This window comes from Rhinolophus sinicus, chromosome 15 (assembly GCF_057876585.1).
Source record: "Rhinolophus sinicus isolate RSI-liver-muscle chromosome 15, RSI-T2T, whole genome shotgun sequence".
Taxonomy (NCBI): domain Eukaryota; kingdom Metazoa; phylum Chordata; class Mammalia; order Chiroptera; family Rhinolophidae; genus Rhinolophus; species Rhinolophus sinicus.
This window is the reverse complement of record NC_142515.1, coordinates 80,506,843-80,531,644: the sequence shown is the minus strand read 5'-3', so window position 1 is coordinate 80,531,644 and position 24,802 is coordinate 80,506,843. Positions and strand designations below refer to the sequence as shown.

At 31.9% G+C, this 24,802-nt stretch overlaps 1 protein-coding gene across 5 annotated transcripts in view; it reads left to right on the top strand.

The window, feature by feature from the left end:
* Positions 1-24,802, top strand: part of FSTL5 (follistatin like 5) — a 639,519-nt gene that overhangs the window by 202,675 nt on the left and 412,042 nt on the right. For all 5 annotated transcript variants that reach the window (XM_074337776.2, XM_074337777.2, XM_074337780.2 and 2 more), the window contains one exon: positions 18,873-19,121. In XM_074337776.2, coding sequence (XP_074193877.2) covers positions 18,873-19,121 — 249 coding nt within the window. The remainder of the gene's footprint in view (positions 1-18,872; positions 19,122-24,802) is intronic.

Below are 24,802 nucleotides of genomic sequence, written 5' to 3'. Positions count from 1 at the left end.
ATCAAAATTAAACTTTTTTTCACTTTGAATTACGTCATTCTTCTCTGTTCTTATTCTCCCTCAGTGAATGTTGTGTTTTAATATGGAGAATACCTCTACTATACAACTTATAGAGCAACCTTTATTATTATGTGTCATGGGGAATGAGCACCCTACAGCTGAGAAAAAATTATCCTGTACCCTCCTAGGGTCTGCGGCTGAGGCTAAGAATTAAACTGACATAAAACGATTAACAGAAAAATAAAAACACAAGTTTTATTAAGTTTTACATGTACATGGGGGCCTTCACAAAAGAATGAAGATCTGAAGAGTGACCAGAGCAGGAAATGCTTATATCTTTTAGATGGAGAAACAATAAATTTGTGAAGAAATGCCAAGGCCCTGGGATTTGTGCTAATAGCAATAAATCATTGGGATGTGATTAGGAGATAATATGGGGTGGGACAGTAGTGGAAAATAAGTGTTATTTTATATACAAACCATTTCAACAATGATTCCCGGTCTATTCTGGGGCCAGAGAGGCCATCTTTTTCATGAGAAATTTTATGGCCTGTTTTTACATAGAAAAGTGTGTGTCAGAGAGCCCTTCCCGCATTTGCTGTTTCTCAAGTGCCTTCAGCTCAAAATAATCAATATACCAAAGTGGCATATTTTTGGATGTCATGTCCCAAACTTCTCCAGCCCCTTCCTATAAGTTATTTTCAATTATGCCAACTTGGAAAATCCCAATTTACTACCTTCCTTTTAACTTGTGTCTTCAAACCCAGAAGTATTCTACTGTAGTTTTCTGTGGTTTATATAGTTCTCTCTAATTTCATTTTAACCATGCACTGATAAGAATACCCGTAGAATTAAAGGGCTTTTAATTTTTAAGTCATTTTACTCATCGTTCTGGTAATGGTAGTTACATGGACATATTTAGTATAAGCATGCATTCTTTCCCCTGCCACCCCAATAGAATCAACTAGAGGGAATCTACTGTAACATATTGAATGTTTATATGCAATGAGTCTTGAATTATATACAGTTCTCTAAAATTTTATGTAAAACATAGAAGACATGTTTTCACAAATGGTTATCATGAAATCCATGTGGAACTTAATTCACAAATAATTAATTTAATCTGCAATATAAATTATATTAGTCTAAACTCTGGAAGAGGGACTAGGTAAGATATGAAAATTTTTTTACCTTTATTTGGCTAATATTGCTAAAATAGATACAAATCAGTTATAGGACAATTACTGATACAGAGGTTATGATAAAAAATGTGACTAGAAACTTGTAATACTTCTGGAAATGGGATGGAAGTAATAATCTCAAGATATACAATAAAAAGTGCTAATCACTTGAATAATCATAAAAGAAAAAAAAACTTGAGCAGAATAAATGGATACAAATTCACATTTAACCATATCCTGTTAAAACTACAAAAATATCCAAAACACCTTAAAAATAATGACTATACTCTAAGCATGTTTCTCATCAGTATCAAAAAAAATAAAGTCAAATAATACTGATAGCTAGCCATATTGAAGTTTTGGATAGTATTTTGATACTAGTAATATTCAGTCTTCAAATCCCTGAACAAAGAATGTCTTTTTGTTTATATAGGTCATTTTAAATTTCTTTGAGCAATGTGTTGTACTTTTCAATGTATAAGGTTTATAACTTCTCAGTTGAATTTATCCATAGATATTTTATTTTGCATGCAATTGAAAATGGAAATACTTTTTGTTCTCATTTTAGATTGTTCACATTATTTATAAAAATACTACTGATATTTTTAGATTGTTCACATTATTTATAAAAATACTACTGATATTTTGATATTTTGTGTGTGTTTATATTGTATCCTTCAACTTTGTTGAATTTGTTTATTAACTCTAAGAGCTTTAACTATTAGATTCTTTAGCATGTTTATGTATAAGATCATGTCATATGTAAATCAACGAAATGTTTACTTCTCCTTTACCAATTTAAGGGCTTTTTATTTCTCTCCCCCCTCAACCCACAGAATTACTGTGTCTAGAACTTCCAGTACAATGTTGAATAGACTGGTGAAACTGGGCATTCATGGCTTAACTAAGGTTAGGAGGAAGGCATTTTCACTCATTAGTTAGCAATGTTACTTCTTTTTTTCTCATAAATTACCTTTATCAGGTTGAGGAAATTTCCTTCCATTCCTCGTTTAAGTGTTTTTATCATCAAAACATATTGGATTTTATCAAATGCTTTTTTGCATCAATTGAGATGATCATTTGTTCCCGTATTTCATTCTATTAATATGGTGAATTATATTGATTTTCATATGTTGAAAAGTCCTTGAATTCCTGGAGCAAATCCCACTTGATCATGGTGTATAATCCTCTTAATATGCTGCTGGATTGGATTTGCCTGCATTTTGTTGAAGACATGCACCTCTATTCATAAAAGATATGGGTCTGTAATTTTCTGTTCTTGTGATGTCTTTTTCTGGATTTTGTATTAGAATAATGCTGGCTTCCTAAAATGAGTGAGGATGTGTCCCCTCCTCTTCTATTTTTGGAAAGTTCAAGAATAATTGGAGATTTTTTTCTTTAACTGATTAATATAAATTACCAGTGAATTCACCTGGGCATTTATGGTAGGAAGTCTTTGATTACTGGTTCAATATCTTGTTATTTTAGTAATCTTTTTTATTTCAGTTAGGTGGTAGTAATAATCTCACTTTAACTTTTGAATTTAGCAATTGGATTTTTCTCTCTCCTTTTATTCTTTTTAAATTACTGAATCAAGTGAAATGTTTCTCTTTTATATTGATTTTTTCAAAGATTCATCTTCAGTTTAGTTGATATTCTCTATTGTTTTCTGTTCTCTATTTCATTTTTTTTCTGCTCTAATCTTTATTATTAGTTTCCATCTTCTGGCTTGGGGTTTATTTTTCTCTTCATTTTTCAGTTCTTTATAGGCATTTATAGCTGTCTTCTCTCTCCAAATCCCATAAATTTTGGTATGTATACTTTCATTTCCATTCATCTCAAAGTGTCTTCTAATTTCCATCTTGATTTCTTCTTTGACCCACTGTTTTTTTAAGAATGTGTTGTTTAATTATAATTTATGTGTTAATAGTCTGTTATATTATTAATTTGTAGTTTTATTCCATTACTGTTAGAGAATAGAATTTGGATCATTTCAATTTTTTTAATGCATTGAGAATTATCTTTTTGTTTATTTATTTTGTTTGTTTATTTGTTTATTTAAAATTTTGAAAGGTATTTTACTAGATATAGGATTCTTGGTTATCAGTATTTTTATTTCAGCATGTTACATTTATCATATCACAACATTCTGGTCTCTGTGGTTTCTGCTTAGAAATCAAGTATCATTTTATTGAGAATTTATTTTGTAGGACAAGCCCTTTCTCTCTTGCTACTTTCAAAATTCATTCATGTTTGTATTTGGAAAGTTTGATTATAATATGTCTTGGTGTGGATATTTCTGTGTTTATCTTTCTTGAACTTCATTGACTGTGTAAACTCATGTCGTTTTTTCAAATCTGGGAGGATTGCTCATTATTTTTCAAATTCCTCTTCTGCCTCTTTCTCTCTCTCCTTCTCGGACTACAATTATGCACATTTTTAAGTTTGATAGTGTCCCACAGGTCATTTAAGATTTAGGCATTCTTTTTTATTCCTTTTTATTTGTGCTTTTTGGACTAATTTATTTTTATTATTAAATTTATCGGGGTGATATGGATTAATAAAATTACATAGGCTTCAAGTGTACAATTCTATAATACATCATTTATACAGTGCATTGTATGTTCACCACCCAGAGTCAGTTCTCCTTTCATCACCACATATTTGACACCCTTTCCCCTCTTCTACCATCCCCTCATACCCCCTTACCCTCTGGTAATCACTAGACTGTTGTCTGTGTCTATGAGTTTTTGTTTTTTGTTTTGTCTAGTTCATTTGTTGCTTTCAGTTTTATATCCCACATATGAGTGAAGTCATATGGTTCTCTACTCTTTCTGAGTTATTTTGTTTAGCATGGTAATCTCAAGATCCATCCATGTTGTCCCAAATGGCAGTATTTCACCTTTTCTTTTGAATAACATTCCCTTGTATGTATGGACTACATCTTCTTTATCCAATCATCTATTGAAGGGTACTTTGGTTGTTTCCATGTCTTGGCCACCATCACTAATGCTGGAATAAACATCGGGTTACATACTTTTATGGATAAATGTTTTCAGATTTTTTGTGTAGATATCCAGAAGAAAAAATTGCTGGGTCATATGGGAATTCTATTCTTAATTATTTGAGGAACATCCATACTGTTTTTCATAGTTGCTGTAACAATTTATATTCCCACCAGCAGTGTATGAAAGTTGCTTTTTTCTACAATCTCTATAACACATGTTATTACTTGTCTTGTTGAACATAGCAGCTCTAACAGGTGTGAGATAGTATCACATTATAGTTTTGATTTGCATTTCGTTAATAGCTACTGAAGTTGTGCATTTTTTTCATTATCTGTTGGTCGTTTGTCCTTTTGGGAGAAGTGTCTGTTCAGGTCCCCTATCCATTTTTTAAGTAATTTTTTGTAGTTGAGTTGTGTGCATTCTTTATATATTTTGTATATTTGCCCCTTATTGGAGGTGCTGTTTGCAAATATCTTCTCCGATTCAGTTGTTTGCCTCTTTGATGACATGATTCTTTGTATAGAAAATCCTAAAGACTCCATCAAGAAATGATTAGAAGCAATAAACAAATACAGTACAGTTGCAAGATACAAAATCAATGTACAAAATTCCTTTGTGTTCTTATGTACTAACAATGAATTCAGAAAAAGAGATTAAAACAATTCATTTTGCAATTGCAACAAAAAGAATAAGATACCTAGGAATAAGCTTAACAAAGGGATCTGAAGGACATATACAGTGGACATTTTATAAGACATTATAAAAAAATGAAGAAGACACAAGAAATGGAACGATATTCTGTGTTCATGGATTGGAGATCAGCATAGTTTAAATGTCCCTATTACCCAGAGCAATATACAGATTTAATGTAATCCCCATCAAAATCACAATGACATTCTTTAAAGAAATAAAAAAAAAAAAAAAATCAGATGTGTATGGAATCACAAAAGACTCCAAATAGCTAAAGCAATCCTAAGAAAATAGAACAAGATGAACAAGACTGGAGGTATTACACATCCTGTCTTCACTGTATACTACAAAGTGACAATAATCATGGTATTGGCAGAAATTCAGACACACAGACCGATGGAATAGAACTGAGAACCTAAAAATAAACCCACATATATATGGACAGATAATTTTCAACAAAGGACCAAAAACATACAAAGAAGATAAGAAAGCCTCTGTGATAAATTTTGCTGGTGAAATTGGAAAGCCATGTGCAAAGGGATGAACTAGACTGTTATCTGTCGCCATATACCAAGATTAATTCAAAATGGATCACAGACCTGATATAAGACCTGGAAAAAAAAAAAAAGCTGTATAGAAGAACACATAAGTACTCACCTTGTGAACCTTGAGTTCAAAGAGGATTTTATGAATTTGACCTCAAAGGCACAGGAAGTAAAAGTTAAAATAAATGAATGGGCCTATATCAAACTGAAAACTTTCTGCACAGCAAAAGAAACCATCAACAGACTGGATTATTTCTATTGACTTATCTTCAAGTTTTTGATTCTTTTTTCTGCTTACAAAAATCTATTTAAAGTCTCTAGTGATTTCTTTTTTTTCAATTTAAGAAATTGTAATTTTCAGAGCCAGAATATCTGGAAACATGGGCTGACAATTTCAACACAACCAGTCACTGGGACAGGGAGATAGGCAAGGACAAGTAAAAATATCACAAAGATTTTCTACCATTTTTAAGTTGCCTTTTCTGGATTAAGCATTCTCTTCATTTCTATAAACTTTTGACTATTTTCCAGAGTTCTGATGAAACTTATTCTGACAATTTATGCAAACATTTTTGGTGGTTCTGTGGAGGAAAAGGCCTTTGAAGTTACCTCCTCCATTATTTTTCCTGATGTCATCTTGCACATAACTTTATAATTGACCTTCCTGATTGACTGTTTTTCTCTTGTTACGGCTTGTTCAATAACCCAGAATGTCACCTATTTCTGGTTAAATGAAGCCAAAGTCTCCAAACTAGCAATAAGAATTGCTATAGTTTGCTCTTTCATAAAGAACAAAAAAGCAAATCCTTTTCTACAGTGCTTCTCAGTATATGGTCATTTTTATGCTTGAGTTATGAAGTGTGTCTGCCAGCTTAATGAGCCAAAGCACAAACTAGATGAGAATCAGTTAAAGGTTATAAAGAAGAAACCTTTCTGACACCATTGACTGAATATCCCTAAAACAGAATTGAGTCTTAACTTGGTTATTTGGGTTTTAAAGAGAGAGAAAATATCATTAAAAATTAGTATATCTATAATAAAAGCAAACTTCTGATATTACAAATATTTTCAGTATAATTTTAAGCTATAGGCGTTCCAACACCAAGAATGGGCAGTTTTAGAATTCATTCTGATTCATGTGCATTGTTCCAATTGAGTTCGTGAAATATAGATTTCTTATATTCATTCTAAACAAATATTTAAACAAGTAGTTCTATAGCACAATTTTGTTTAGGTGTCATGGAGAAAAAAAACAGTTCTACAAAAGTGCACTGACACTGATGAGTGGTGGTGGTGATGGTAGAATGTACTTTCGTAAGGAAGGAGTGTACGGAAGGTTATAAAGGAATGGTGTAAGTTAAGACCTCTTGGTAGATGAGAAGACAAGTAATGTGAGACCTATATGATGAGTGGGAGTTAGAAAAGAAACTAGGTGTGTCAGTAGAAAGTGAGATGATTTCTGAGCAGTCACCGTGTTAGAATATCATGAAGACCAGGACATTTGCAATAGATAGGGCAACTGGCAGGGACGTAGTATAAATCAGGTACTGAAGTATAGCAGGCATGTAGATAGAGAGAGAGGCTCTGTGCACTTTTTTTTTTGTTTGTTTTGTTTTTGTTTTTAACTTTACCATTCCATATCTCCAGCTCTCAAGTGTAAGTGGAAGGAGATATACCTCTATGGAGACCTACAAGTGTCCCCAGGATCAGGGCATGGAGGGGAGAGCAGGCCCAGGGACATTATCGACACAAAATCCTTTTCCTTCAGAATTTTGTACTTCTTTATGGCTTTCTTGCTTTCTCTGTTGCTATTGAGAATTCTGATCTCTAATCCATTTTGTATGACTGAATATTTTGTTTTCCTATTTGGAAGCTTGTAGAAAATTCTCTTTTCAATATTTTAAAATTTCATGATGTGTCATGGTATGAGTCTCTTCTAATTCATTTTACTGGGCACTGGGTGAACTCTCTCAATTTGGCAATTTGTGTCCTTCAGTTCTGGGAAATATTTTAATAATTTTATTAATTATTTCCTACCATCTGTTTTTCTTCCCTCTCCATCTGGACCTTCTATTATTTGGACTTCAGAATTCTGGAAGTGATATCTGTGTTGTCTTTTATTTTCTTTTTGATGTGTTTTTTATTTTTATTTTTTTATTTACTTATTTTGGTGAGGTTTTCTTAACTTTATTGTCCAGACTCCCTCTTGAAGTTTCTGTTTAACTATCAGCTTTTTAAATTCCAGTGGTTCTTTTTGGCTTTTATGAACTTTTTCCTATTCTTATTTCAGAGTTCATCTTGTTTCAGAGATGAACTATAATCTTTTATTTCTATGACGATATAAATTAAAGATTTTAGATTTTAGTTTTACTTTTTATATTATTTTTTTCTCCTGCATATTCTCATTTACATTGTTTGTATCTCTTTGTTTTGGCTTTATTTTCCATCCTAGTTTACTCAGCTGTCCAGTTAATACTGGCTTTTGGCTTTTGATGAAGAGAGGGATATCAAATAGCTGGCGTGAAATTTCTGAGCACCGGGTAAAGTTTTCAACTGTAAACTTCACTGTAGATGACTTGGGTGGATCAATTTTAGGGAACTTCCAATATTAGGCTACAGATTCCCCGAGAACAGTTTGAATCACCTGCCTAAAGTCCATGCCTGTGACTGTCAATAGTTTTGCAGGGTGCTGGGATGGCATGCACTCAGGGAGAGAACCGCTCTTCACTGCATTTAACATTCAGTGTTCAGATTCCATACGTTTTGTGTCTGAGTGTATTAACCTCAGACTTCTACCAGGATTGTGCAGAGGACGTGATCTAGTAATTTAACAACTTAAACAATTTTCAGCATGCCTCCGTATTTTAAAATCACTGCCACTCTCATTTCCTGAGGTACTTGGTATTGCTAGTTTATGGACTTTTTTGAGGAATCTGTGCTATAAATAAGGTTTTCCATTTTACTCACTACAATATTCGGATACAGTTTTCCTTAGGGTCACAAAGTCAGTTCCCACTTAGCCATATGCTTTCAAACTTCCAATATTGTGTTGTCTTTTCTCCAGTTCTTATCCCTGTATATATCTTTGGAGATAATTTATTTTGGTGGTTCTGAAGGATTTAGGAGGGAACAAAATGATATTTGTGTATTCAATTTGCCATAGTAAAGCGGAAGTGCACTTAGAAAAATATGTGTGCATATACTTTGATAATGTATATTAAATATATGTGTAAGATATAGTTATAAGAAACTTCATTGATTTCTTAATTTCTACAATGCCCAAAAGTAACAACTATCAGGAAAGTTTAATCTGTATTTCATTAAAAGAAGCTGTATGTTGGGTGAAGGTAGTTTTTTATTTTGTTTTTCTTACGGTTCAGGGGAGGGTCTTTAAATCTATGCCATTCTCATAAGACCGTTTGTGAAGGTTGTATAGATTTTTCTTATTGGTTACCATTAGGACCATTGGGATACCTAGGAAGAAAATTTGTTATTTGGACCTAATTGGACAGAAGTTGAATATAAGGAAACTACTATAGGGCAAAAAAGACTGAAAGTCTGAAGCAACAAAGTCATGTACAAAGGAGTAGGCAGAATGTGACATCCTGCAGCTGGAAAAGTTGTCATCTTCTCTAGGAGAGTTCCATGAACAATCCTGCCAGAATGTCCAACCTTTAATTTCTTCTTCCTGGTGATAAAGAGATGGCCTTGACTATGTAGTCCCAGATGTTTATTGGAATTTTGGAAACAGATGCATTCAGTGATCACCTACTTTCTTAGGTCTGTGAGGAAAGTCAAGGGCAATCAGATGGATATGAAGTTAGAATAGGATTGCTTTTTCAGAAAGATATCATGGGATAGTTGACCTTGTTGTACAATCCTTGTAGAGGAAAGGCAGGGAGCTCTGCACCATTGATGCTGGGTACCCAACAACAGAGAATAAATTAGAAACAAAGATTCTGTGAAATCAAAATTGAGTGAAATAATTAGCTTCCAAAGTTTTCTCTCCCTACTACCTTAATGTTCTCATTCTTCTATTTAATGACTTTTTAAAAATGCCCTGCCAAACTGGAGCTCTTGTGCCAAATATAATCATTAAGTCGGAACTGGGAGAGTTCTAACTTCCATTACTTGATAAGTTGACAATGTGGGCAGCATATTTACTAAAAGAGAAGAAATGTGATCATGAGCTCCAAAGAGAAATGAACGGCCACATTTTGTTTAAGAACATATTACACATAATGAGTATTTTCTGTAAAAGATCATCAATATGGTACCATACTATTGAATCAAGAGGGTTGAGTGGAGTCTGTGGGCTAGACTGGGACCCTATCATATTAAGTACTGTTTCAATGAGTATCAAATAGCACATGAACTTTGAACTATAATGTGTACTTTTTGAAAATTGCCTACTTGTTTGGTTGTTTATTATAATGAAAAAAATAACAACAGCAACAACATTGATTTTAATAATACTTAACATTAACGTTGCACTTATTATCTGATAGGTACTATTTTAAAGGCTTTCTGTGCATTAATTTATAATGATTCTATGAGACCAGTTTGATTACCCTTTCCATTTTACAGGTGAGAAAAGTAAAGCAGAAAGATTACACAACCAGTTACTACGTAATGGAGCCAGATTTCAAACCTGGGCAATGGGACTCCAGGTCCAATGCTCCAAATAAGATTTTCTTAAAGTTACCAGTTCTTTTATGACTAAGAGTGAAAGTATTTCCAGTACACTTGAAAACCTTTTTCAAAGTTCAAGTTGCTAATTACAACTCCCCCTTCTATATACGCTTTACCTCCCCTTAAAATATTTATTCATGTTTCCACCTATCATTTTATATAGATGGCTGTCTCATTCAGATTCCTAGATTTCTAATAAGCTCAAGTTTTACATTTCAAATTGTGTATAATACATATCTTCTATGTATTCCCACCAGAAATATAAAAATCAATAGGAACAAAGTACAGGCAGAATACTATAATGGCTAATAGCACAAACGTAAGTTTGAGGCCTGGCACCATCACTTACCAATTATATGACCCTGGGCATGATAAATAGTCATTTTGAGCCAGTTTCTTCTTTATTTGTAAAGCAGGAAACAAATAGCATGTATTTCAAAAGATGGTTACAAAGATCAAACGAGAAAAAATGCTTTAAAAAATGCTTCAGTTAGTATACACAAATGGTAGTTATTTGTAGAAAGGAAATTTGATTTGGAGATTTTTTTTTTTTTATTCTTCTCCACTTCACAGCTACCACTGAAAGAACAAATTATATAGAAAAAAGCTATATTGGTGTTGCCATTTATCTAATTGTAAAAAAAATATGGTAAATAATTACTTAAAATAAGTTTAAAATGAGATATAGCAGGTTTTCCTTGCATTCCTTTATTGGAACAATAGTAAGGATTGCCTTACCGAATTAGGACACTATCACTCTGAAACCACTTGTAAGGTTAATGCAAAAAAGATAGAAGGGTCATGTTTTATGGTACATAGACTATTGCTCTCCTGTCTTGCCATGGTCTTCCTTTTCCAACCAATTTCCACCTGTTAAGATCCTAAACTTTTTTTTTAAATCCTTGATCAAATATGACTTCTATTAGGAAGTTTTATTTTTTGGTTGTTTTTTTTTTAGTTTTCCTCATACTAAATATATATTTCCTCTAGCATTCACATAACTCGATCTCCCATGTGTCTTTTTTTACTTTATAAAATATGTATGTTTTAATTATTTCACATCCTTACTAAAATATGAAGGTCTTCCTGAACCTAAGTACATGACATGTATCTTTGTATACTTTTCAGTAGTTAGGTGATTAACTTTAGGTAGGAAGTTCTGCAACATAACCTCTACATCCAAAAAGGAGATGATGATAAAGGAAAGAAACAAGGAAAGTTATAAACACAATAAAATATCAATTTGGTGGGATCCTGTGGCCCTGCAGCCTAAAATGCATAATGAGAGAAACCCTGGATAAAGAGCTCTGATGTTAGATATGTTGTCAGGTAGGGAGAGTGAGGTACCAGATCATGAAATGACTTTTAAATTCACACCAAAACTGTCACATCTGTCTGCCAACACTGTAAAGTAGAAAACAATATTATTAGTTAGGCAAATTATATATGACATTAAGGTGTATGTAGAGAAGATTATCATGTGAAGATTAAAATACTTATAGGACATAAAATATATGTATTGCAGTGTTTTGTTTTGTAACTTGTAAAGAGTTTATCAATGGTTTACAACTAACCAAAAGCCATTGATGAGAACACCAGAATCAAAATATTTAGAAGGCTCAAGAAACTACTCAATTAACTGATAAAACTAAGAAAAAAATAGTCTTTCAAAATAACTGAAAAAGTTTTCGTTTGGTTAAGTAATGAATTAAAATATTGATTTCATTTTGTGGAAAAATAATGTTTTCAAATACACGTCATAAAAGTATAGACGTCGTAAATGTAGAATAACTTTTAAAAATTGGTTTTTCTGAAAGGAAAATAAACAAAGTGATATGGGTAAAAAAAACCAAAATATTTATAGAGCTACAGAATAGAGATCAATCAATAAAACCAAAGACCTAGAGATCATAGCGGGACATTGGCTAAATGGGATTTTGAATACATACGAAGATATTCCCTGACTAACAGTGTTTCAACTTACAGTTTTTCGACCTTACCATGGTACAAAAGTGACATGCATTTAGTAGAAACCATATTTTGAATTTTGATCTATTCTTGGGCTAGCAATATATGGTACAATGCTCTCTCCCAATGCTAACAAGGCAGCAAGCCATGGCTCCCAGTCAGCCATGTAATACAAGGATGTAAATAATTGACACTGTACTGTACTCTGTGTTGCCAGCATTTTTCAGATGTTGTGTTCTGTGTTTTTGCATCCCATTATGTCTACAAAACACCCATGTGTGTCTCCTGCTTTGGGTGAGAAGAGAGGAAGGCAATCATTTATGGGATGAAACTCATTCTACTTTCTACGTTATGTCTGTGTGATTTTGACTAATCTAAGAAACTCACATAAGGGAATCACACTGTCTTTGTCTTTTGTAACTGACTTATGGAACACTTTGTACTTTCTATTCAGTTTTGCTCTGAACCTAATCATTCTAAAAAAAAAGTCTATTAAAAACATAACAAAGGCATTAAATACACTCTGATAAAGAAAAATAACTCTTCAAAAGCAATGCATATTAAAAAATAATGTATTGAAGTAGATTTTAAAATTAAAACTTTTAAATTTAAAAGCAATATTCTTCTAGCAGTCATTTATTTGTATAGTAATAACAGAAACTGCTATGTCTTCATCTCTCCTAAATTTCCTATTAGCCATATGGCTTATCTGACTAACAATCAGCATTATAATGAATCTGAGGATTATCTAGCCAAATCTACCCTTCTATTACAATATTTGATTTTCACTTAAAACATGTTTGTTTTGCTGTTGAATGTAATTGTGTGAAAATATCTACATTATTTGAGAATAATCTATCTCTTGCTTTAAAGTTTTAATAAGAAATGAGATGTTTTTGAAGTTTTGGATGTGTAACCCAAAGCCTGAAATATTTAAAGTTTCACACATGATTTAGCATCTGTCTTTCAGCTCATTGCATAGACATATAAAATGAAATACGTTTCTCTTATGTCCGCTAATTGATGTATCTTCTTACGTATGGAGCTACATCACTCATAGGGGAGATGTGTACTGTCAGCAAAACTACTAACAAATAACTATAAAACAAGGAAATACATTTTTTTCTTTAAATATCACTCAAAATACTTACAGAACTCTGATTTTAGAACAACTATTTTGCTTTTAATAATCACAGTCATCTATAAGAAGGTCTTAAATACGAAATATTCACCTATGATCTGTATTGTGAATTGGTTTGTCTATCTATGTACTGACCTATCTACAATGTCAAGACATTTCCAGTTACTTATAGAAAGTATTATCTAGTGAGATTTCTTTGGCTTCTAACCCATTTCTGTGATCTAAATAAATCACACAGATGACGGAAATATTTTTATCCGGTAAAGTGTTCTCGTATAACCATAAGTACACTCTAAATTCTCAGTGAGCTGATGACATAAATTTACTAGAGAAACCTTGGCTCCTAGATGGGGCATGGAAAGGATAAAATTAATGGTTAGGAAAACTCGTAGTGTACTTTCTTATCAAGGTAACAACATGAGGTGGGAAAGAGTTTTCTGAGTGTATCTTAAGCTATTTCCATTTTCTGTTGTCATAATTCAAATGGTCACACTGCAGTCGAGAACATCAAGACAGCAACCACTGCCATATTAATTAACGGTCTCCAATCATCGAACTTTTTAAACGACACATGAAAAATCATCTGCATTGGCAAATATTTATTTTCATTGAACAGAAAATATAATTTAGATGCATGAAATTTAACTGAATCCCTGCTTTTGTATGCCTATCTTTTTCATATTTACTTTTTAAAAATAAATCTGATGGCAGAATTCCATAAAAGTGCTTGCAGATGTCTAATGGATTATCTAAAATAAGAAGGTTCCAAATTCACTGAACTACAGATATGTGACAGTTCAAACTATATTTTAGTCGTGGCTCACCAGGTAAACCTTCAGTAAGACAGCCTTGTTTTGACTGACTTCACAGAATAGCAGCAGGGAATACATATTCCTGTCTTTAAAGGCCATGAAATGATCATACTGTGCTCAATCTTCTGCAAGCATTAGAGTATTTACTTGGACTTCCATTTACCATGAAGTTTGTGAGGACTGAATGTGTTTTGTTAGAGTTTACAGTGTGCAACAGGAAATTGTATTTTGAATTTACTGTAGTGTTTCACAATTTTTCCACATGTGGGTAGCAAAATGTCACCAAACTATTATGCTTCTAAACCAAAATATGTAATTACCTAAATGTGAGCCTTCTTTTTTCTGTTTTTGCAGATGAGGGAAATTCTTATATAGCGGATACGTGGAAATCGTAGGTGTATTATTTGGAAACAGACATTTAGATATGCCTGTAAATACATTGCAGTGAATGTAATAAAAACTAGAGTTGTCAAAGGCTGTTGTTTATTCATTCCAATGATTTTAAGTTAACATAATCCACATACCAAATTAATAACAAATGATAATTCTAAATAATAATAACTGTATTTGTTAAACATGTTAGTCTGTTCCAGGCCCTTTCAGTGCATCATCTACATTATCCTCTCAACAACCATATGAATTTATAATTATCATTATCTCCATTTTATTTATTAATTTAAATAATACTTATAGAGTTTCTTCTGTGTTCTAGGTATATGGGGAAACTGAGTCCCGTCTATGTTAACTAACTTGTTTAGAATCACACTTGTAGTGACAGTTGGAATACAAATGAAGGACTCTGATTTGAAAGTTCATTTTGGTGACTACGAACCTGATACAAAAACAAAATAAATAATGACGAAATCTTAGGGAAAAGAGCAATGTAGAACATCTAAGTTAAAAATAGTTTTGCATTTAGTGCAGTTGAGGCTATTTGTAAAGTATGAAAATATTTAAATTAGAGAATTATGAGCATATGGTTGTTTGCTGCAGGTGATGTTTAAATATTAGGCATTCTAGAGAAAGTTTACTAAATATGTTTCTCAGACATTAGCTTTTATTAGAAACTATGTTTTTCCAATAATTCTTAAATGAATTATTTGGGTGAGAGTAAATATAAAGATGATTTATTAATTCCCTCTTATTTTAGCATTTGAATATCAGGTCCCGATTGAGGTCAGACAAATATGGGATGGAAAAGCAGACTATAGTCATGTTCTCTGACCTGAAATCTGTTGTTCTTTTTAACAAATCAAAATTAACATAATACTTACATTTTGTACTTTCCTACTATGTATTTTTGTGAGACAATTAACACCTCAAATAATTTGGCACTCTAAACCAATTATGTTTATTGCCACTGTAATCGTTAGAGGTAGTTAATTCATCAAAATCTGGTTCTTCCCTTCTTCTGCTGCTACTGTGTTAAATCCAGCGTCAGTCTGTTTCATCCCCTGCGTATCCCCGTGTCAGCCTTCTGGACTCCTACCCCATTCTTCAGACAAAACCTCAATTGTGACGTGATGCATTGTCCCTGAGGCCTTACCTGCTATTATCCATCTTCCTCTCCTTTGTGCCCCTACGTGCGCCCTGAATCTTTGTCTCTCCGGTTGGGCACTGTCAGATCCTGACGTATGCCCTGCGTGAACCACTAGAAAAAAGTGTCAATGACCATTCTTTTCATATATATCCGATAGCAATTAATATAGCACCTTACACATAAAAATAAGTACATTTTATTAATGTTTATTTCGATCTAGATCCACTTCATATTAAGCATCTGTTTGATAAAGTCTATATTTTATAAATTACTTGAAGAGAATTTCATCACGGTTGAGATCCTGAAAAAAAACAAATTTTAGAATTATGTAAAATTATTTTGATTTATGACTTGGTGTCTTTCATTTTTTAATGTTTCAGCTTTGTTTGTGTTTTATATATGAGGAATTTTTGTAGAGCTCTGAAGGCATAAACGTTATAAAATTATGTAATTGTTAAATACATATCCCTTTTGTGGGAACAAATGTGATTTTATCAAGGTATAAGATAGCAGAATATAAGTTCTTGATTAAAATACATTTAGTGCATTATCTGACTGCATGTAAAATAAATCTTTGACATGTTGATCAGATTAAATTGATACAATCTCAACTAAAACTGAAGTTCAGCATTAGCTATGGATAATTACTTATGGATATCAGAAAGGATATGTTCTAGTTATTCATTTACATAATTTGAGCTTTCTTTTGGATTGCCTATGAATTAATTAAATTTTCTTTAATTGTAGCATCTACATGCAACACAACTTATAGCTAATGTAAAATAGCTCATTAACTTCTACCAAATAGCCAATATCCTAATACGAATCTCTGAACTGGAATATAGGCATTAAGAGGAGAGAATCTGAGAAGAATACCCACCAACCTACATATACTAGAAATGACCTCATTTGATGGCAGAGCATTCCTCCACCAAAATGAAATTCTGATTCAGTCAGCTACCTTAATTTATGACTGAAATATAAAATGATCAGACTCTCTTGATAAACATTAAACTTATTCTTTGATAATAAAAGTAAATTAAATATTTTTCTGATAAATCTTAAACTATTTGATAACAAGAAACTGTTAGTAAGATGGTATATATACATATATTTAATATGTATAATATATATATTACATATATATATATATATATAATTATAAGAAGTAAAACTATATGGGACAGATTTCTGTGTTATAATGGCAGCCTCATATTGGACCCTATAAACATTAGATTAACAACTATTGTAAGTACTGGTGTACGGATGAGGAATAAGATTTTCCCAAATGAAATTAGTCATTATTTTATAGTTATGATTGTCATATTTAGATGTTCTTTTTTAATGTATTATATTGAATATTAAAAGCAATATTAGAAAAACAGAAACATTAGCCCAATATCATATACACCTATCTAGTCAATTGTGTTAATTTTTCCACATCTTCTCATTTCTTCCGAATACTTGCATTACTTTACATGGTTTTAATCATAGCATAAACTTCTCATCTTTTCCACTTAGGAGCTTTAATAATTGTTTACCTGGTCTTTTTCTTTGTGTTATATTTATTTGAGTTATAAATTAGAATATCTTTAAATCAAAGGCCCTAAAATGTTTTCCTGGAAGCAACAGTATCATCATTAGCTGTAAACTTGGGAATAAATTTGGGGCTGTACCCCAGATCTACAGAATCAGAAACTCTAGATTTTAGTGGAGGTAGAATCTGTGTTTTAACAACCTCTCTAGTCGATTCTATTCTATGCCAAACTTCAAGAACTACTTCAGTAAATATATTTTCCAAACACTTGGGAAGCTTTGTTGAACAAATTGTATTATTTTGTCTTTGAAATTTTATAGAATATTTTTTCAACATTTAGAATGTGGTGTCAGAGTACAAGTATTTTGAAATTATTTTTAAAAAGATTTGTACCAATTTATATTGCTATCAAAAATGTAAATTAGTTTCTAAAATTATGCTGTTGATAACATTGGTCTTTTTTGGTAATTTTAATTTGCTAAATTTCATTTGGAAATACACACATACATATATATGTATATATAGTATTATAGCATAGGTCTTATTTAAAAACAAATACTAGTAATTATTTAAATCCTTTTTTATTTGTGTATCCCTGTCCTTACGAAAATTAGTTTCTAAAAAGATAGTAATACTACTACTAATAACTAACCCTTAAATTGAGTTTTATATGTGCTAATCCCTTTAATCGTGATAACTCTATGAGGATATGCTATCATTTCTGTTTTACCGATTACAAAACTGAGTTACAGATGTGTTAGTACCTACCCAAGGTCCTGAAGCTTGCAGCTGGTGGAGCTGTGGTTTTAACTCTGAATCAGAATCCATGTTCTTAATAATTATGATTCAATCATGTAGGGGGATGGTTTCCAACCAAGATAAACATTAAATGTCTAAAATAATTACTCTAACTTTATAACCTCTCAAACTTTTCCTTTATTTTCCTTTCTTGTTTTCAATATATATAGTGTCATGATAGTATATATATATATATAAATACACACACACATTTGCTTTTTTATTTTCTAGTTAGATAAAGTTCTCAAAGGAGAAAAGCCAGTTCTGCCTATAAAAGCATAGGGATTCAATTGTTTGGTTTCAGTACAAGACTGCTGGATCCATCTATATTTTTCTTATGCCAATAGCAATTATTAGACTGAATAAGTAACAAGAAAATCAATTTGCGCATGATTTATTAATTCATTCATGAGATGCATAAGTAATTGTCAGGTACAAAAGTTCAAAAGAAGAAAGGATCAATTGTCAGAATCCACCAAGAAGTTTTCAAGACACATTTCTCATTCCTGTCTCCTACTATTTTCTGCCTTATATGCATGCATTTCCTTTCTCCTATCCAGAATGCTGTTAATGTAAAAATTGACATTTATTAAATATTTACTATGTGCCAGGGATGTGCTTTCTGTGGATTATCACAGGTAGCATTTTGTGAAACTCGAGGACATTATACTATTTTCCCCATAGTAGAGCCTGGATTTGAAATCAGGCAATTTAACTTTAGAGACCTTGTCCATAAGGTCTAGTGCACTACTTATTGGGGAGGGAGAAGGGAGCTCAAGGAGGAGAAGGGAGGAAGGGAAGAGTGTTGAGGGTATTATGAGAAAGTTCACCTGCCAGTCCCTTCCCTAGTTGAGTACAATTGAACACTGGTTATACTATATATGAATGTATTGTCAATCTTTGACATGATTATATTTTTTGGACATATGATCAAAATCATGTTGTATTCTTTATCCTCAGGATTCCAGATTCAGGATGGCCCTTTGGGATCTTGTGAAAATAAGTACTGTGGCTTGGGAAGGCACTGTGTCATCAGCAGAGAGACAGGGCAAGCAGAGTGTGCCTGCATGAACCTTTGCAAACGGCACTACAAACCAGTGTGCGGATCTGACGGCGAATTCTATGAAAACCATTGTGAAGTGCACAGAGCCGCTTGCCTGAAGAAACAAAAGATCACCATCGTTCACAATGACAACTGCTTCTTGAAAGGTAAATGCAGGGTGAAACCAAAGTGTCACCCTCGTCTATTTCTTTTCCTCCTCTCAACAAGTGCCTTAAAGTTTAACCTCTAATAATTTTATATCAGCAAAGGTCTAAAGGGAAAGGAAAAAAAGGAAAGGTGAACTTAATTACACCACTAAGCAGCAAGTGTACAGAAATTTACATGGATGTGATTCTGAATCTCAGTTATGAGAACAAAGCTGGCCAAAATATGACTCAAAATGTAATATAGCTTACAGCATTGCACCATATGGCTTCCCAATCATGCAGTTATCTTAGGGACAGAGGATGGCTGGCCAATTCAGTCAACAGGCCAAATCCACCCAGTGAAAAGCACCTGGAGTGGAATTGAGGGAATAGTGCATGCCAAGCCATGCTGTGATAACATCTCATTTCTTGCTGATTAAAAAGGATCATTTCAGTTTGTGCCACATAATTCAAATTGTAAGTAACCCATACAAGCCCACTGAAACAACTATGAAGAACTCATACTAAACTCCACTAGTCGATCTGAGATGACCGTAATTTAAATTTTTAAAGTATTGGTATTTACTTTCATGATACATAAAATCATTGGTAATTTTTTATGGAAAAGTATAGCTGAATTAATAATTTGACAAATTATTTTAACATGCTATGTAAATAAATCATTGAATATCTTTGAATTCACTTATTTATAAGCGCACTTGTTTTTATCTGTTTATTTTTACTGATTGAAATAATTGCTCATTAATAGTTATAATCCAAACTGAAATTCTAAGGTGTTAAATATATAGAACTTTCATTCTTCGAATAGGCCAGTGAGCTACCTGATTTCTAATCTTTGATTCCATGTCCCAATTTCTCAGAATATTCCTGAAGCATATTTACACTTACAAACTTGTTTGATGTTTTAATTCTTAGCTTAAATTTATTCAAATATGATATAACATTTCATTTGCTCACCAGTTAGGATAAAATGACTATTTAAAAATTGTTCTTTTTCGAACTTGGTAGAATAAATCAAGTATTATTTCCAAGGTTGTAAAAAAAAATGATACACAGAGCTTTTAAATGATATAAATGCAATGCTGTACAGTCATTTTGGCTACTAGAAGCCCTTTGATATAAATGAAGTAAAATTATGGAGTAATTTTATGAAGTAAAAAATGTTTTTCTTACCTTAGTGACCCATGTGCACCTTAAGTCATACATGTACAGAGAATTTTATATTAGATCATCTTCCTTTATGGAGAGAATGCTGGCTGCTTTGGTTTTAAGTTCAGTTTATTTTCCTGTCCTATCAAATCTGTTTTTACAAATAGTTGAAATGAATTCTATTAATATTGTACTTTAAAGTTCATAAAAACATATTTTTCTGTTGTTTTGATCTAAGATGGTACAGTAGAAATTTCTCTATTCTAATGTATATCATAAAACTATGTAAATAGTATGTTATTAAGTTAATTTAGAATCATACCCTCAAACTCAGGTTTTGTCCCATTGACACCAAGTAATTGATTACATGGAAATATATGATACTAAATATGATGTGGGGGAAAAAATCTGGTGTATTTAATGCTCTGCTTTATTGCTAGATGTTTAGGCATAATGAAACTCAGTCTGTAAATCAGCAAGAAGACCAATGAACTGGATATGGATAAGAATGTTGTCCTCTTTATGAGTTCATAAACAATGATTTTAAGGATTTTTGTCCTTTAGACTTGTACTAAACATCTTTTTAGAGCTCTGATTGCTTCAACATACTTTCTCATTATATCAGGGTTGCCAAAAAATGTATACACATAACATGTATTCATCTTTTGTTATCGGTATATATTGAGTATTACAATTTTCATAGTATTTGCTGTTTTGAAATGTGTATATATTTTTTTGGCATCCTCTATATATACTCATAGTATTAAAATTCCATTTATGTTATCTTATTTAGTTAGCACATTTCCCAGCTCAAAATTTGGGGGTCTTTTGTTTATTTGTTCTGATGTTTTACCTACCACATATATCACTCATAAAATAACAATTTCAGCACAAAGGAAATAATATACAGCAAAACAATAAATTGCTTGGCTTAGTCGTGTGCCATTGGCCAACTTTTGGACATAAAAGAAAATTCAATATAATTGAAAGCCTGACATTATTGTGATGGCTAAAATTAATTCTTGTGATTGGGAATTATATGTGTATCCGTGGAATTACGGCCATTTACATTGTTTCAATAATAGCACAAAGGAAGAGGGAAATGAAAATATTAGGTTCAAATACTGCTGAAACTTATGTTTAATTAGATATTAAAAAGAAAATAATCAAAACAAAAAAAATAATAGGAATGAGTTTTCCTCCTTAGAAAAATATGCTACTTTTAGATTTAAAAAGAGGTGATTATGAAAACCTTAGAATAGGAGTCAACAAGCAAGAACCTATAGGCCACATCCACGTTGTATCCCATTTTTTCCGTGCACCATTGTTGGAACACAGCCACACCTATTTGCTTAGGAGTCGTTTTTGGAGGTCTTTTCGCTGCTAAAGAAGAGCTAAGTAGTTCCAACAGTGAGAATGTAGCCTACAAAGCTTAAAAAATGTAAATCTTCCCAGAAAAGAGTTGTTGAATTTTGCTTTAAAAGATTACTAGTGCCTTAAAATAAAATTTTAAAAATATTCGCAGGTCTTTACTATTCTGTATCTTCTTGGCTATGGTGGTGAACATAGGGATGGACACGTGGTAAAATCGAATGAACACACACCCACCCATACACAAATGCATACAAATAAAGCAGGAAACCTGAGTAAGATCAAAGGATAGTATCAAAGATGAATTCCTGGTTCTAATATTGTACTATAGTTTTTCCAAAATGTTACCATTGCTAGAAACTGGGTCAAGGGTACATGAAACCTCTGTATTATTATCTCTACAATTGACTAAGTGATTATCTCAAAATAAATAATAAAAAAGTCCTGGAAAAATACTCTCAAATACTTAAAACAACTTTAAAAAAAGTAGGATTTGCATTATTCATTGATTATTTGAACTTGAAGGTAAGTCTTTCTTATGTGTTTCACATATCAAATTTATCAGATTTATATTTGGCATTTATATTTAAACATTAAAATAAATTATATTTGTACAATCATGTATATTGATTCATTGTTTTAGCACTAAGATTAGAGTCCAGGTTGAAAGCATACATATCTGTGTTTATAACTCTATATATCTGTATTTATATCTATATCTATATATCTTCTTCGAATTATTTGTGTTAAATATTTAAATGCTTCTGTCGTATACTTTGCATTTACTAACACTGACTTTTAAATATAGACATGAATTCACTAAGAATTATGTTTGTGATTCATGACTTGTGGAATTGTAGATAAATCATAATACATCTATGAACATAACGCTTTTCTAATTTATTTCTATTTATCTGACTACAAAAATACTGATATAGAATACTGTAGTATTTATTTATTGGCATCAAATACTTTATGATGATGATGATACTTAACATAAAATTATATTTATGTAATGCCTAATTATTCATTGTGATGACACTTGTGTCTTAAAGTCATTTATCAGCCTCATCCCACCGCCAAAAGGCTTTCTAACTGCTACAATCCATGTACTTATAACTAGTAGTTTCTTCTCACCCTGACACCAGGTCTGTCTGGCATACACAGCAGAAGTTAGCTACTCGGAAGTATAGATGTTAGCTGGAGTAAGAAACTCAAGATATAACCTATGCCAAAATGAATAGGGAATTAAACCTTTTATGAGAAAGTCAATTGAACAGAAACCCTTTTGCCATTTACTGTGCTGACAATAAAACTGCCATAAAGGCAAATGTTCTGTGCGCTTAAATGTGCATCACAAACAATAACAACTTGGAAAATATGGTTTTTACAGCTATGTGTGTGCTATTTGGATGAGATCTGACATTGCATTCTTTTTCTTTGGTATAATCTGGAGAGAAATCCATATTCCATTTATAAATTTATTTTAACCTGAACTTTTTTTTTTCTTTGAAACAGCCTTGTAAAACTTAGGCTAGAAAACTAGGCTGCCAATATTTTAAAATATGTCAGTGAATGGTAAATGCCACATGCTAATCCACATGTACTTTTAGATTGCTTTTTTTTTTTTCTTTTTTGAAAGGGCACCTTTGTAAAGTTCTACATTATGTGTAAACATTATTTTATACCATTCATGAAAAACAGTAATCTTCCAAAATATGTAAACTTTGGAAAATGATACCCAGATGTTGATGTGTTGTTTTGTGTTTTAGTCAGTATTAGCCAAATGGAACAGTGAGGTTATAGTGAAAGGAATGAATTGAACAACTGTAATGCGCATTAACTCTTTCAAGGCCAGAATGCTGATTCTCAAGAGCTGCAGGTTCTCTAAATGCATTCAGTACCCACAGCATCCAAACTAATTTGATTAATCTTTTGAATTTTGGTACATCTATATTAAATGTTTTTCTGAATTTGGTGATGTGAAATTACGTTGTATTTAATTTTTAAAATGTATTTTCTATTTAATATTTAAATGTCTTTTCAATTACAGTTGACATTCAATATTATTTTATATTAGTTTTAGGTATACAGCATAATAGACATTCACTTCACAAATTATATATATACACAATATATATGTAGTTATTACAATATTATTGACTGTATTCCTTGCGCTGTACTTTACATCGCCATGACTATTTTGTAACTACTAATTTGTACTTCTTAATCCCTTCACCTTTTTCACACAGCCCCCCAACCTTCCTCCCATCTGGCAACCCTCAGTTTGTTCTTTGTGTCTATGAGTCTGTTTCTGTTTTGTTTATTTTGTTCTTTAGATTCCACATATAAGTAAAATTATATGGTAATTGTCATTCTCTGTCTGGCTCACTTCACCTCGTTCATTTAACATTTAATCAAACTTAATCATACAGTTTTGTTGCCATTCTACTCTCTAATCAAAATGTGAACTGTATTGCCCATTACGTAACATTCTTTAGGAATCATTGTAATATGTACACTCAAATTCATTTGTTATTAAAATCATAAGAAGTGTGTTTCTCTCCTGATTTTTGAAAACTTGGTAAAGGATTCTGTAAACATTACATATGTATGTGTTTACTTTCCATTTATAGATAAATAGTAGATAAATAATAGATAGATTTTACATATAATATGAAACATGTCCAAAAGAAGGGATTTAGATATTAAGACTACTCAATAAATATATTAAAAAATTTAACCAGAAATTGAGAGAGAGAAGATACCAGCAATAATAATAATACATTGGTTATTATTTTAAAACACTTTCACAAATGCTATATTATTATTTCATTGTAATAAAAGCCAATGTAATATAGAAAAGGCAACAAGCCTTAGGTTTTAAAATGAACTGCCAATATTTCTACAGCAAGTTAATGCTATTGGGACAGGAGAAATGGAATCTCACTTCTCTTTTAGTGCATGTATGCTCCAAATAGTACTGCTTAAGTCTACAATACCATAATGCCTTACTTGACTATGAATTTTAAAATTTTACTTTTAATAGTAATTTCTATGTGAATATGTGACATTATTTAGACAATTTTGCCCACTGTGGCATTTGTAAGGATTAACTAATGCATTTAATACAGTTCTTGGCCTATAGAAGAACACAGTAA